The sequence below is a fragment of the Sciurus carolinensis genome, chromosome 7, assembly GCF_902686445.1.
Source record: "Sciurus carolinensis chromosome 7, mSciCar1.2, whole genome shotgun sequence".
NCBI classification, from domain to species: Eukaryota; Metazoa; Chordata; class Mammalia; order Rodentia; family Sciuridae; genus Sciurus; species Sciurus carolinensis.
The window spans coordinates 89,994,206-90,010,502 of record NC_062219.1 but is presented as its reverse complement, the minus strand read 5'-3'; the positions used below and the strand labels follow the sequence as shown (position 1 = coordinate 90,010,502).

The 16,297-nt window shown below is 38.3% G+C and overlaps 1 protein-coding gene across 1 annotated transcript in view; it reads right to left on the bottom strand.

Annotated features, from left to right (window-relative positions):
- The window catches only part of Col9a1 (collagen type IX alpha 1 chain), a 127,817-nt gene that overhangs the window by 55,963 nt on the left and 55,557 nt on the right, over positions 1 to 16,297 (bottom strand). The window contains exons 6-10 of the mRNA XM_047559349.1: positions 9,660 to 9,743; positions 8,900 to 8,920; positions 7,224 to 7,298; positions 6,884 to 6,919; positions 6,700 to 6,762 (exon numbers count right to left, since the gene is read on the bottom strand). Of these exons, the coding sequence (XP_047415305.1) occupies positions 6,700 to 6,762; positions 6,884 to 6,919; positions 7,224 to 7,298; positions 8,900 to 8,920; positions 9,660 to 9,743 (279 nt within the window). The remainder of the gene's footprint in view (positions 1 to 6,699; positions 6,763 to 6,883; positions 6,920 to 7,223; positions 7,299 to 8,899; positions 8,921 to 9,659; positions 9,744 to 16,297) is intronic.

Below are 16,297 nucleotides of genomic sequence, written 5' to 3'. Positions count from 1 at the left end.
GAGGGAAGACAATGAAATTATAGTTGTCATACATTCTTAAGTAAACAAGTGGGTAGAAATTTTCATTTTATTTGTTAGTTATCTGCAGCATGTTTGCGTATGCATCATGCAAATCTTTATAAAGTAATACCTTCTATATTTTTATACAAAGGTGACCCAACCTGAGTTCTGCCTGCTATTTATTTTCTGTTGATAAATTATATTCCTAAGTTTCTGCTAACTGCATTATTTATCACAGGGTTCAATAATGTAGTGTCTTTTGTCTTTGTTTTGAGAAAATGCAATATAATAATTATGGTGTTCTAACAGCTAAGTCTGATGGGTCTTGGCTTTATCATTAACCAAGGTTTATGTATCTCCTTCATTTATAAAATAAAAACTCTGTGTCTCTTTAACTACAGGACAACAAAGTCTGAAAAGTTAACAAAATTATTCCTCAATAGGAATTAAACATAAATGATCTTATTATTGCCTTATAATCCCTTAAACTCCTCTAGCCATCTTCTAGCAAGTGACAATTGCTTATTAAAGAACATTAATTTTTAAAGTCATACGTTTGAAAGCATCTTATCACATTATCTCTTAGTAAAAATGACTATAATTAAATATATAAGTTCATGTATCTACTTGCTATGTGTAAGTTAAGCCTAGTATTATAAACACATTTATAACTATCATATTCAATAGTAAGTAGTATTAAATAATCCTCTTAACATCCTCATTGTCTTTAATACTTATTTTATCATTCTCAATATAAAAGATATGAAAGCATAATACTATACATACACCTGAATTTCCACACTTAGTGAAGATGCATTGCTTTTTTTTAAAATTTTTTCTTTGCTCTATGACACTCTCTGATATTGTCACTTACAGTGCAATCTTAAAATTATACCTTCCTAATGATCAATATCTGAATATGGACATATATGCATGCATACACAAATACCTTAAAAATACTTTCCACTATCAAGATTTTGAAAAGACTCAATTAATATTCAGGGAAAGTTCTCTTAAAAATATGAAAGCCTTACTTAAAAATGGATTGCCAAAATTTATATTTAGTTTGTCATAGTCTGCTTAGGTTTCAATAAAATACTTTCATGTAATTCATATTGAAACTAGTTCCTTGTCATTTTTATATTTCTTTACATCAATATCTCTCTAACATACCTTAGAGTGAATCAAAGAAATTTTTTTGAAAATGTTAATTAATGGAAACTTATGAAGGAAGAAAACTATTAAACAAACAGGAAGAATTTTTGACAGACTGTCTCAGTTTATTACTTGCCCTAGACTAATTACAACACTGTAATCTGGGAACAAGCCCCAGTATAATTAGTTGCTGAGTGTTGATGGTAATGGTATGTTTGCTTTTATATCTCAACAAAGAAACCACACATACAGAGCCCTCTCTACAAGCACTCATGGCACATAAAATTTAGAAACCTCATGGCATATTTCACAATAGATCCTCCAACACCCACTTAATGTATATACCTTCTAAGACCAATCCTAGTCAATTTTCATACAGTCAACCTGTAACTGGAATAACTGATAAGATTCTAGGACATTAACCACTATGTACGGTAGAATGTCAGCTGCAACATAATAAAGCAGAACCAAGTCAATGGCTGGATAACCTAAAGACTATTTATAGGCCACTTCAGATTTAAAATCCTTCATAGGATATGGTAAATTATGTCCATCACTGGGAAGCTCTTTGAGTTAAATTGAAAATGGATCTGGTATCAGAAGTTGCTGTGAAGTCTATTATGAAATAACTATGTAGAAAACCATAAGTTCCACAAGGACAAGAACTACATGTGCATTACAGTTATAGCACATTGTCCCTGGCATCAAACACACTCAATACCTGATACTGAATAATATTGATGTAAGTTAGACTTTTATGTAAGAGATTACACCTGTCCTTCTACATCATCTTTATTTTTGGCTTAAATCTTGATTCTGCTACTTAACCTTGCCAAGTTACTTAACTCTATAGTGTTCTAAATGTCGTTCCTCATTCAAAAAGTGTCCTACAAAAACCACAGCACTGTTTTCTGGGTCTCCTCATGTTTCTTCAATGTCTGACTATTTGCACCAACACTGACCTTTCAGGATAATTTCTTAACTCACTATCCTAGTCATAAAACATCTGTCAGGGATAAAACTTGTGCATTTGGAGGATAATAGCATAGTTTAGTTATAATTTCTATACTTCTAATTCCTCTTCTATTTGTCTCATATAGATTCTATAAGAAAGAGAAAAATACTGTTTATAGTCCTCTCTGAGCATGTCATAACAAAGAGCACCTTTAAGAATATTTCTATTGAGTTAGGTGCAGTGTTACATGCCTGTAATGCCAGCAATCCAGAAGGCTAAGGCAGGAGGATCACAAATTTGAGGCCAGCCTCAGCAACTTAGCAAGACCCCGTCTCAAAGTAAAAAGGGCTGAGGATTTCGCTCAATGGTAAAGTCCTCCTGGGTTCAATCCCCAGTACCAAAAATAAATTAATTAATTAATTAATTAAAAAATAAAAAACTTTCTTTTAAAAAGAATACCTCTATTGATATAATTGATGATAATAACATAGTTGTTGTTTGGGAACAAGGTTATAACCAAACTCTAATGTCTCTAATTTTATTTATTCATAAGGAAAAAGAAGAATCAACTTAAACTCAAAAGAGAGAGATTTGAAATGTATGGTACATAACGCACAGTTTTCAAAATCCAATTTACAATAAAATCTTCTAAATCTTATTTCAAAAAAATTACAGAGGGAAATATCACCAGTGGTGGAGAGAAATGCATTCATATGGACGTTTAGGCAAACAAATTTCTGCATGAGATAATTAATGCCGACATTGTGTTCTGAACTTCAATGCTGCTCTTTGTCAGAGAATACCAGTCTTTTGCGATGGTTTCCTTCCACATTGCAACAGCTCATCTGGTAAGACTCAAGGCATAGTTCCACAAGCACAGCTTCTATGATGCTTTTGTCTTTTCTGCCAAAAATTCACTCACCATAGGAAATAAACTTTGAACTGTGTTGCTTTAAGATTCTTCCAAACATTATCCAACTAATCAGTTTCTTAATGTTAGAAGAAAAAAAAAATGAGATTTGCAATGAACCAAACAACAGAAGACAAAGAGATTGGAGGTTTAAGGTCTTTAGGTTCACTACCAAGAAAGGACTCGTGATGATTTCCTACTTGTTTAGTTCCCCTATGGCTAAACACAAGCAGACAGTAAACTCTGATCTACTTACTTTCTAAGTGTCCATTTCCAGTTTAGACGAAAATACTTTTTTAAATGTCAAATCAACCAAAGAATAGACTAAAAACTTTTCAATTCTAGAAGTCCCATGTGACTTCAGTTCAAAAGTTACAGGATATGAAACATAGCAAAAAAACATAAAGTATCAATTACAATTGGTTTTTAACATCCATCAAATTATCTACATCATTCCTTTTATTTCTTGTGCGGTAATTTACCTACTAAAGAGTCACTATCACTTTTTCTCTCTATTCTCTCCACTTATTCATCTGTTAAGAACCTCATTTGTTGGGAGAAAATCTTTGCCACACGCTCTTCAGATAGAGCACTAATCTCCAGAATTTATAAAGAACTCAAAAACCTTTACACCAAGAATACAAAGAGCCCAATCAAGAAATGGGCTAAGGAAATGAGAAGACACTTCAGAGAAGATCTACAAGCAATCAACAGATATATGAAAAAATGTTCAACAACTCTAGTAATAAGAGAAATGCAAATCAAAACTACACTAAGATTCCATCTCACCCCAATGAGAATGGCCATTATCAAGAATACAAGCAACAATAGGTGTTGGCAAGGATGTGGGGAAAAAGGTACACTCATACAGTGCTGGTGGGGTTGCAAATTGATGCAGCCACTCTGGAAAGCAATATGGAGATTCCTTAGAAAACTTGGAATGGAACCACCATTTGACCCAGCTATCCCACTCCTTGTCCTATGCCCAAAGGACTTAAAATCAGCATACTACAGTGACACAGCCATATCAGTGTTTATAGTAGCTCAATTAACAATAGCTAGATTGTGGAACCAACCTAGATGCCCTTCGATAGATGAATGGATAAAGAAACTGTGGTATATATATATATATATAATGGCATATTATTCAGTCATAAAGAAGAATAAAATTATGGTATCTGCAGGTAAATGGATGGAGTTGGAGAATATCATGCTAAGTGAAATAAGCCAATCCCAAAAAACCAAAGGCTGGAATGATTTCTCTGATAAGTAGATGATGATACATAATGCGGGGGGGGTAAGGAAAGACTGGAGAAATGATGGATTGTGCAGAGGAAAATGAGGCGTGGGGAGGGGGTGGGAGGGAAGGAAAGACAATGGAATAAGACAAACATCATTACCCTATGTACATGTATGATTACACAAACAGTGTGACTACTTTGTGTACAACCAGAGAAATGAAAGTTGTATCCCATTTGTGTACAATGATTCAAAAAACAATGAAAAAAAATTTTTAACAAATAAATTGAACCAATAAAAAAAAAAAACTCATTTGTGTCTGCATGAGGCAGGTCTAGAGAGTAGCCCCCCAAAATCAAGATGTATGGATTCTTTTGCTGTCTTAGTCACTAAATAAATAACCCTGGCTCCTATAGAAAACTACTTGTCCTCATAATAATTGTTTCATTATCTGTGGAAAGTAATAATTAAGCCAATCTACTTTACAGGTTATTATAAGGCTAGAGGAAATATTTGTGATAGTACTTGAAGAAAAAGCTCTAAACAAATTAACAGTCTAGTTAATTTTTCCCTTACACCTAATAAATGCCTAAAATATAGGCACATATATGGATTTTCTCCTTTTTTCTTTCCTTTCCTCACTTTCTCTATGCTTTTGACTTTCTCCTCTGTCCCAGGAGACTGAATCAATGACCTCATCAGTTTCTTCCTGAAACTTCCCCCAGGGTCAAAGCTCAAACATCCAAGGAGTTTCAGTCCTCTGCAACTTTTTTTTTTGTGTGTGTGTGTGTGTGGTGCTGGGGATTGAACCCAGGTCCTTCTGTAAGCGAGGCAAGCACTCTACCAACTGAGCTATAACCTCAACCCTGCAATTTTTAATATTCAAAATATAGTCTGTTTTGTACTAATAGGCTGCAAATGCAAAGAAAAATACTTGTAATTATTTTGACAATGTACTTCTATAAATTTGAAAGCACTTTATTATAAAACAAAACCAGGAATGACATTATGATAAAAGATAAAGAATTTGTTGAACAAGCCACAAAAGCACTACTAAAACTGAGGGGCAGCTAAGTCTAGCCATCTGCCTGAAATTATACTGCAAATTAATAATAAGATAAGACTTCAGATAACTGGTTTATGCTTCAACTACCAAAACAAACTTTTTAAATTTAGTTGGAAATTTTGTTTTCATCCAAAAGGTCAGCTGAAGTTTCAAAAGAATACAGAAATAAGCTTAACTTATATTAGACTACTAGTTTATCTAGTGGTCTTGTATTCATCATACATTATTATTATGATATGACAACTTCAAGTAATTCAGTTTCAAAAGGCTTGGACAGCCAGAAAGTTACATAATTTCAGTTTCTATTATCCAAGTATAAGTCCATGGGTACCTCAGGTACTGCCATTTTGCATACACAGAAAATTCAAACCAGGGTCTTTGAAATGTAAAACAAAGCCTAACTCCCGAAGCATTAAATGAGAAAGAAAAGTACCCTGATTATGGTAATCCTGACAGAGACAGCATGTCTTAAAATCCAGCTATTTTTTCTCTCTATCAAAATAAAGGATCTGTCTCAAACTCTAGTCAAATTTTCTTGGAAATTATAATTGTAGGTTTTGGGGTGCTTTGTTTCATTTAGAAAGACCTTTGGAAAACTGGGGAGGGGCACTATTATGTGTTCTCTGAGAACAGATGCCATTTCTGGCTTTATTTTGTATCCCAGGGACAAAATCAAGGACTAGTCTATAGTGGGACCTCATTAAGTAATAGACTGCGTGGAGAGAGGAGAAACTGAGAATCCTGATGTCACTTTACTGGGAAGAAATATTATTTACCATTTATCTCAGCATTGGAACTTCCTTCCTATGGGGGTGGAGGGTAGGGCACATTGGAGAAAGGTTGCTGGTTCCCAATCTTCAACTAACCCTAGTCAACTCATTTCTGTCAGTAATGTTAAGCCAAAAAATTAAAAAGGAAAAGACAAAAAAAGTTTTGAACTTCCTATTTGCTACGTGTTGACCATTTCTCTGCCTCTGCCTCATTCCCACACACACCTTCTTTCACTTCAAACATCCTTTCCTTTTTTCTATCTCTGCCCCTTTGCATGCCTGCAGGTACTTTTTTCTGAATTAATTCAGAGAGTACCAGAGAATGGGCAAGACCAGATGTTGTGCGGGTGGTAACCGTCACCACCCCCACCACCACTGGGGCCCCTTCCTCCCTGTGCCCGCATTGGGGTATGACTTGAGTTGCCTTCCTATGAGTCTTTCCTCGTAGCCACGAGGTAGGTGGCTCCAACCTCTCAAGCCCCTTTCGGGGAGATTCCAGCTCCACAGGTCAGGCGTTATAAGCAAGGCTAAGCTCAAGCTCACCCACCATACACCCCGGGCTGGGTTGAGCTCCCCAACACTTTCACCTATTCAGCCTACTCACGTCAGCGCCGGGTGTGCCAGGCTTTCCCGGAGCTCCTGGCTTTCCCGGTTCTCCAGGAGGACCCTGTGCAGGAAAAAAATGAGACAGGGAAAGAAAAAGATGCAAAGGTGAGACTCTTTGGACGCGTGGCTGCAAAACACATCTAAAGGAAGGAAGTGGGGCGTCGTCGCGCTGATCAACTTACCGGGAGGCCTGGGGGACCCTTAGGTCCTCGGTCACCCTGGAGGCACAGAAGCAAAAAGCAGTTCGTGAGTAGAAGCTTAGGTCCACCCTGGGACGATCCCAGGCGAGCTGACCACAGGGACAAAGACAGGGTAAGGGCCAAAAGTTGGAGGTGCATGAGCAATGGGGAAAGACAGGACTAATAGGGCTTCTCCGAAAGTCCTTAGGCTCTAAGATCCAACCCTCAACTCTCATCTCCATCCAGTCCCACCTTTATGCGGGTGGCAAAAGGGGAGCCACCGCTGAAAAAACTGTGGAAAAGAGCAGGCTTGAACAGAAGGTACCTGCAGACCGAAACTTACATCTATGCCATCGATGCCTGGAACTCCAGGGGGCCCCGGAGGCCCAGGAGGCCCCCGCTCTCCTGGTGGACCTCTCTGGCAAAAACAGAACACACAGGTGTTTGGGCAACAAGAATCAAGTTAAGGTGGTGTCCTAACAACCCCATATCCTACCTCCTTATGGAAACCAGGTTTTTGAAACCCAGTATGATAAATGCATTTCAAACTTCCAAGCAGGTTTTGGTTCTGCCGTATTCTGAACGAAGGGTACTCCCACAACTTGGGAACTGACTTCATTTGACCTCACCTTCCCAGAGAGCATTAAAAGGAAGTGGGTTTGTAGTCTGGCGCGTTGGCACATGCCTGTAATCCCAGCGGCTTGGAAGGCTGAGCCAGGAGGATTGTAAATTCAAAGCCGAACTCAGCAAGATACTGTCTCTAAATAAAGTGTTTTTAAAATGGCTGGGGATATGGCTCAGTGGTTAAGCCCTTCTGGGTTCAATCCTGGAACCAAAATAGAGGGGGGTGAGGTTATGAAGAAGGGAGGGTCTAATGCCTATTTTCCCAAAAGGAATTCAATAAAAATGGGAGTCACATGATATTTCGATTTAATCAGTAATTGCAAGTCAGTGTTTTGACCAGAATGGAAGGAACAAGTATGGAAATGCTCCACTTTACAGTAAGGTTTTGTAAATCTTTCTTTGCCAGTAGAATCTGGGGGAGGATTCTGGAGGAAAAGATTTGGGAGGAGTAGGGCAGGAGAGTTTTAAGATCCAGCCCCTGGCCTCTCTGCAGTTCTACCTGTAGTGACATTCCTTTGCATGAGATCTTTGCAGCTTGCTTCAAAACTGTGCCAAATTTCAGACTGACCCTAGGGTGTAACTCCTTTTATGACTTGCAAACAGCTAGGCTTTGATGGTGCTAGAGGGAATGCTGGCTCCTGAAACAGTATGAACACTTTGCTTAGGGAATGTGGGACCCACCCCCAGGTAGCCCCCTCCCTCCCTGCTTCTGAATTTAAAACGATTGAGAGGGAGAGAGAAGAAAGCTTCTTTCATCAAGGAAAACTTTTTCTAAACTCCAATGACCAGACAGGTTACAATGGGGTCTTTGTAAGTGAAACCTCAAACCTAGCCGGACTTAACACCGCCCCTCCCGGCCCCCACCGGGTGCTCTGCTGTGCTGGAGGGAGGAGACACCCAGCCTTAGGGAAGTTGCTTAAATTTTGAGGGAGCCAGGGCTGCCGGGTTCCAATCCTGGAGCCACCCGCATCGCTAGCAATACTCGGGATTTAGTATAACCCCCACGGGCTGGAAGAGCTGGAGAGTGTGCTAGCCTGAATTCCCGCCTTCTCTAACAAGGCCGGCTCTAGACCTTGACCCGGGTGGGGGAGGGGAGGTGAGAACCCATGCAGGCTAAAAACTAAGTCCTATTCTTGAGTTATCCATTACTTCTAGAGCCTTAGCCTTCAGTGTTGGGGACCAAACAGGGGAGAAGGCCCCTTTTCAAGGCCAAGGGGTCATCTATCCCCCCCACACACACTCCGAGGGTGCCTGCTGCAGGTGCTCTAGGCTGCAACAAGCGCTGGTCTGAGAGCTCTAGGGATGCTCTGAACCTTCCCTACACAATCCCAATGGCTGCGCCCCCACATTTCCTCTTGTGCGCTTGGAAAAATGCACTTCTGGTCTTTAGCTTACCTCGTCGGTAGTCTGGCTGGGCTGTGGAAGCAAAGAAGGGGAGAAAGTGAGAAGATGTCCCCACCACCACCCCGAACTCGCACACAACTTACTTGAGCCGCGCACAAGCAGAGCCCTGACAGCAACAATCGCAGCCCAAGAGCCCCGCGGTCCCGGGCTGTCCAGGCCATGCCCTGCTGCGCTCGGCTAATCCCCTGACTGGGTTCTGAAACCTATTGCCCTTATAGGTTTCTCGCATAAAGTGGCACTTGGCCCAGCAGAAAGTGCCCCAGGAGAAATGGTAACAAATATGCCCTAGCCTGGCCTGGGAGATGTTCGTTCGTTCCTTCTCTTTATGAATGGCCCTGGAGAGGGTCCTGGGGATTGGAGGAGAGCTAGCAGGAGGACGGATAGAATGACAACAGTCCCCCTTAACCCTTTCCCTGCGGCCCACAGGCCGGCCTTGAGCGTGCAGCTCTGCCTTTCCCTGTTAGGAGCCTCTCCCGGAGGCTTAAAGAACTCCAGTGTTTCTGGAGAGACGTTTGGGAGTGGAAATGGGAAGCCACCAAAGGAAGAACCAGACAGACCCCCACCCCTACCCTGCCCCAGGTAGTTTCTACCCACCAGGCTTCAAAGAAGACCAATGCTTCCTTAATGCCTGTCTGGTCAGTACATCAAATCACATGCTCTTTAGAGAAAGAAAGTAGGGAGATAGGGAGGTGGGGAGGTTGATGAAGTGAAAAGCAGTTAGCTGCCCTTAGCTTATGGTCAAGGGACTCACCGTTATTCTGACTGGCAGCTCATGACAAGTTTCTCTGCTGGGTCTCAGGGGGTCACAATGAATCAGCATCCACTGAAGTTCAAACTGGTGAAAAGCAGCAGAGAGTCAGTTAACTTTCTTTTGGTAGACTGAGCAGGTCATTTAAGAGAGATGTTTTTAAGTGTGGTCTAATCCTTAACTGATTCAAAACCAACTTGAACTTCTTGACTTCAAATAGACCTTTGCTTTTCCTTAAATAGAAATTGTTTTCTAATGGAAATCAGCTAGAAGTTCTTCCCAAGTTTCTCTGATCATTCGGATGTTGCTGTCTTTAGCTTTGATTTATTCCAGCATAGCCCTAGCCAGGAAACTGACCACTAGCACTGATTTCCTATTTCTGTTCTAACTACAATCTCAAGAGGTAGACTCTATTAAAATGAAGTTCAGAGACAACAGGGGACTGTCCAAGTCACAAGCCAGAGTCTGCACTGGAAACCAGGTTTAATGAACTCCATAGGAAATATATGCAGGGAGACTAGAGACAGGATTTGGGGGGAAAAAAAAGGCAACCAAGAGAACAACTAGAAGGAAGAAAATGCAGTCCTGAAAACAATTTTCATACTAAAGAAAACATTCTCCATGGAGTGGTATCCATTTAAAATGGAAAGAGCAAGAACTGAAGGTGAAAAGACTAAGAGGGAAATCTAGGACTTTGGAGAAAAAGAACAAAATTTTTGCATAACCTTCTAGCCACTTTAACTGCAAATATATCATGACAATTTCTTATACTTTTGACAGGTATTTGGGAGGAAAGATGCAACAAGAAAGAAATAGAGCAAAGAAAGAATTGCCAATTCTAAATCTGAAAAGAGCCTCATATGACCAAAAAAAAAAAATTATTCAAATTCCACAAGAAGTCTGAAGCCATGTGTCATTCTGGTCACTATGTATTGAGTAGGTTCCTTGCTAAGCATTTCAAATTAGATTCATATTTATTGGTCAGTAGATGCTACTGGCATTATAAAAGAAGTGTCTAGTTACATATGTAGGTCCCAAATCTATGTATTTACCTCTTTTCTTTCATCCTTCCTCCTGCCAAATAGATGGTAGATCTGATCTGCTGAATTTAGAATGCAGTTAGATATCTTTTTTTGTCTACTGTTGTAGAAACATCCAGAGATTGAAATTGGCAATGATGGATGGAGTTCTTCCTTTCTATACATGAAGGTAGGGAAGGTTGAGCAAAAGGAAATTTTCCATTTTATGCAGAGGTGAAAAATAAACCAGTAAGCTTTTACATTCCTGCATTGGCACCCATCCTAGAGTTTACCTTCCCTTCCTTCCCACCCACCAGATGGATTCTAGATCTGTTGAATCTAAAGTGAAGTTAGATGTATTTTTTTTTTTTCCACTGCTGAAGCAGCAACCAGAGTTGAGGTTACTGGATGGGAGATTGAAATTGGAAATGATGACAGATTTTTTTCCCCTCCATTATCATGCCTTTTCTCTAGAAAAATGTGGACATTGGCAAAATGTGTTAAGTGGGATAGAAAATAAGTGAGGAGATAAGTCAAAACATATTTAAGATAGGAAGTTATCTATACTGCATGAGAATTATGCTGATCTTTGATCCATGATGCCGATGGTTTAACAGTAGTATACTGACATCTTGAAGAAGACTGCTTTTCAAATTGCACAATCTCTTTTGGTCAAGGAAATCATCTTGTTCAAACTTTACTTTGATCAGAGTAGTCTTATTTACTTGAGATTTTATTTGAGTTTTGTTTTATATTTCAGTGGAAATATATATAAGGAAGATGAAAAACAGAATGGAACAAATTTTTCCTTAATGACTATTTTTAAATATCTGGCATGTGAGTCAGTTCACAGATGGATAAAAGAGTTTAGCTAGTTTGCGAAAGTCACACAGTTAGTAAATGACAGAGCTGGCCTTCCAAATTTTTCTGACAATAAAATTGAGAAACTTGAACTCCCTGAAGAATACATACTATCTCCACAGTGAATCATACTTTCAAAGCTGGTAACGAAGGCATTTGATGATTGAACTTTATGTATAAGATGAGAAGAGAGAACTAGAAGTTAAAACTGTGTAAGCTTTTTTCTACCATCTGCCAGAAAACTTCAAAACTAGACTAAGAAACTTTCATAAAAATTCAAACTTCCTCACTTTGTGTGCTTGTTATAGAAATATATCCAGAAGCAAAATTACTAGTGTTCCTCTACAAACTGACAGCTGTGCCTATACGCACTTACATATTCATGTGTATAACAAAATATCACATAGCAAAGAGAATTATCATTCTTTTTCTAACTAGATAAGAATTTTGCAGAATAAAAAAAGATGTGTTCTTCCTCTCCAGTCCTCAGAATAAAAGCCCACTCACACAATTTTATTTACTAGTTCTTTGTGGATTGGTAACTCAAACTAGGCATGCATTGTATATGTATGATATTTTGATTGTGTAAAACAATTCAAACCTTAATCACCCTGAGAAACATTAATTATATGACTAACCAGGAAACTTACATCTTTTTTCATTAAAGTTACTTATTGCAAATGTGAATTCATTAAACTGTTTTCTCAAAAATGTAATTCTCTCTAGATAAATCAGTACACCTGTTTAAATATGCAAAATGCAATTGTGGCACATAATAATGGGAGAATGAAATGTAATTCATCTGTGAATATAGCCTGAGTCGTTCAGAGTGCCACATAGATCAAGGGTTCTCAACACATCTGCGCATCCACATAAACACCACCTACGCACTAATAATAATCTATACAACAACCACTTTTTTTTAGCATGCAGTATGACTTCCAATTTGCATGCTAATTATTTTGAAGGAAGATTGGCAGAGTGCTTTGGCAAAAATCACTTTCAGTAGGCGGCTAAAATGCTGATTTCTACACGTTTCTCAGTTTCATACCTGGACTCACTCTTCTCTTTGAAAATTCACAGACAAAATATATGTGATGAATATTTTAATTTAGTCCTCCAGCAACATTTTTGAAGTCCCTATAGAAGCCAATCACTAAGAAACATTCTAGGAAAACCAAGGATATTCCCCACCCACAGTGTGAAAGATAAGAAATGCAGAAATATAGAGAAATAAACTTTTTAAAAAACTATTAGGCAGACCATAAACTTCTCTAGTAAAATCTGCCCTCCTCAAAATAAAATGGTTCTCCATTGTCCCAAGGGAAATTGAATGGTGTGAATATAAACTGCCTCACATCTGTCCAGAGCTGGCATTCTCTAACCCTTTTCTACAGGACACGAAGGTATACCTCTCCTGAGACTGGGGACATGTCCAGGAGACAACACACTCAAGCAAAAAAATTTCTGCTCCATATTCTACTTTTTAAATAAGATAGTAACTTCTACTTATTTTAATGGGTTGTTGAGAAATATTAATAAAGTAGTTAAGTCTTCCTGATAACTAAATAAAAACTAATGACAGACAACTGTTTTCCTTCTAAGAGGTAATTCTAATAACAAATGATGGGACTTGTCTCCATCATCCAGTTTATGATGAAATGTTAGTTCCTACCATCTAAAAGGACTTCTACCAAGTGAAGCTTCCTGGGTATGAGCAGGAAGCTCTGCCTATCTCAAAATCAGAAAATCTCCCAATTTTACAAAGACTAAGCCATGCAATTCCATACACCATGCTAGGAATATAATTAAATATGAGTAGACAGCACTTTTCTGGATCATAGCAAAGGCTAAGACACAGGGTGAAAGGGGAAGGCAGTAGACTTGAAGTTAGAACACCTGGAACATTGTCATTTATTTTTTGACATGTCTTTATATAACATGTGGTTTGAGATAAGTACTATGGAAGACACAAAAATGTCAAGAATATAAGGCAGAATCTAAGTTTAAAATGCTTTTTGATGATAAATACTATAGCATAAATACTTTTTCTGGCTGAAGTAGTCAATGAAAGGATCACATAACATGTAACATGTAAGCGGGGCCCTGAAAAGTAATTAAGATTTTTATATGCAGAGATGGAGAGGGTAAAGATCAGGGTCCTAAAGAGAGAAGCTGGACAACAAGGATGGAAAGTGGTATACTGAGAAGAGATTAGATGACCTGGGACAGAATAGACTTCTGATAATTTTTTTCACCCTGAATTCTAAGCTAAAGAATTTGAATAGATATTGGATAGATAATTACTGGGTTGTCATCAAAGATTTTTATCCAAAGTGTAGGAATGGGGAAAAGTGATCTGATTTAGAAGGGCATTTTCAAGGAGATTCATTTGATCATGAGTGTGTGATCCTTTAATGCAGAAAGAGACTGCTATATTAAAGAATCAACAAGTATCACACTCTGAACCATGATGAGGCATCCTGGGTTTCCTGTCAACTGGAAAAATATACCTGGTCCTCATTCCACATCCCCCTTCAGCTTTCATCCTATTTTCTGCTCCCCTTTATACAAAACTCAAAGGAGTTATCTATATTCATTGTTTCTAATTCCTCTCCTCCACATTTTCTGTAGAATTCTTTCCAATTGAACTTTCGCTTCCAACACTCCAATGGCTCTTTGATCAAATCATCCTCATTTGTTTCTAAATCCAATAGACAACTCTCAATCCTCTTATTTGACCCACCAAAAGCAATTGCACTAATTTCTTGTTCCAGGTTCCTTTAAATACTGTTTTCCCTTGGATTTCAGAACACTAAAACCTCCTATTCTCATATATCACAGATTTCCTCCTTTCTAAGTGCCTTTAATAAGTCTTCATCTAACAACCTCTAAATGTTGGCTATTTCAGGACCCAGCCCTAGTTCTGTGTTGAACTCATTTCTTGGTGATTTCATGACCTCAAATACCACATATATGTTGACAACTCCCCGAGTTCAGCTCTCAACTGAGCCTGTCTCCTGATTTCCAGAAGAACACACCTAACTTACTCAGCATTTTCCTTAGCTATTCAATAATGACCAAATTCCTAGTCAATCTTACATGTTCGAAACCAACCTCTGATATTCTCCTTGATTTGTTCTTGCTATAGTAAATGGCAACTTTATACCTCTAATTACACCAAAAACATTTGGTATCATACTGTTTTCTTTTTTTTTTTCTTCTTATACCCCAAATCCTGTTTTCTTTATCCTCAAACTATCAACGTATGACCACCTTTCACCAACTCCATAACTACCACCATGTTCCAAACTAAGACTATCCTTGCCTGTATTGTTGCAGTAACTCTGAAAGTCTCTCTTGCTCCTAAGTGCTTCTTTTCTTCTCTCCCTCCTACAATAGATTATCAAAATAGAACCAGAGAGATCCTTTCAGAAGATGAGAACATGTTACTTATCAACACAAAACCATCTGATGTCCATCTCACACAGCATGACAGGCAAGGTGTTAACAATTTCCCCACCACATCTCCATGATGATCCCTCCCAGCCCCACTGCCCATTTCTCTCATTCCACTCTACTCTGAAGGTGCTCCTCAAACAGCCAACAAACATGGACACCAGTTCCTTCTACACACTATTCTCTCTTCGTGCAAACCTCCTCCCCTATGTATCCACAGGCCAGCTCCCTCAACTCCTTCAATTTTCTTCTAAAATGTTTCCTTCTCAATGAGTCCTTCCCTCAGGCACTCTGATTTTCCACTTACGTTTTTCCCTATATCATTTATGATTACCAGGCACACTATACATGCACTCAGTTACTCATGGTGTCTGTCTCCTCCCCCCAGAATGTAAGCCTCATTGAAGTATTAATTTTTGTCTTCCTCTATCACCTAAAATAATGCCTATAACCTAAGATGTCAAATAGTTGTTGACTGCTAATGAATGAATACACAGAGATGAATAAGTGATATCTCAAGGAAAGAACTGATTATATTTGCTGGTGATTTGATTATGATTTGGGGCAGGCCCCTTCTCCTCCATGGGTTTCGGTTTCTTCACATATAAACTGAGAGGTTTGGATGACATGTACTCCATGTTTCCTCCAGCTCTAAAAGCCCATGATCCTATTGACACCACATTGGAACCAAAGAAACTAACCATACAGAGATTAGCCTGAACAAAGATTTCTTTATGATCTTCTACATAGATTTTTATAGAAATGGAAAAATTAATAGCACTGATTTTTGTCCTGCAACTGTATAGGCACAGCTGAAGACAATAGAAATATTTTGTGTTTTTGGTTTTTTATTAAAAGCAAGTTTGGTCATCACTTAATTTTTATTCTAGTTATTCATAAATAGCTTCCTCCCCCAATAATGACAGTTCTATTTCTGTGTGTTCTGATTTCATTGCCACCTAGTGGAAAATCTAGTTGATGCTGTTAATATGGTCTACATTGCAGCAGGCTAGGTTTTATCTTCAGAAAATTGTTTTGACAGTCAGTTTCAAAAAATACTTCAATCAAATTAAAGTGTTATAAGCGGTGTTTCTCATAGCTATGTATAATAAATAAGATTACCATTTATTTTATTAATTTAATAGTTCCAAGTAAAAAAAGTATTTGAAAAGGGTACAGTTGTCAAAACATAATAGTCTAGATATTATGTATAATAGGTAATATATAGTCTTTAAATCACTGAAAACATAACTTTCCTGCAGTATTTATCTAATACCAGAAATAATATTAATCACAACCTCA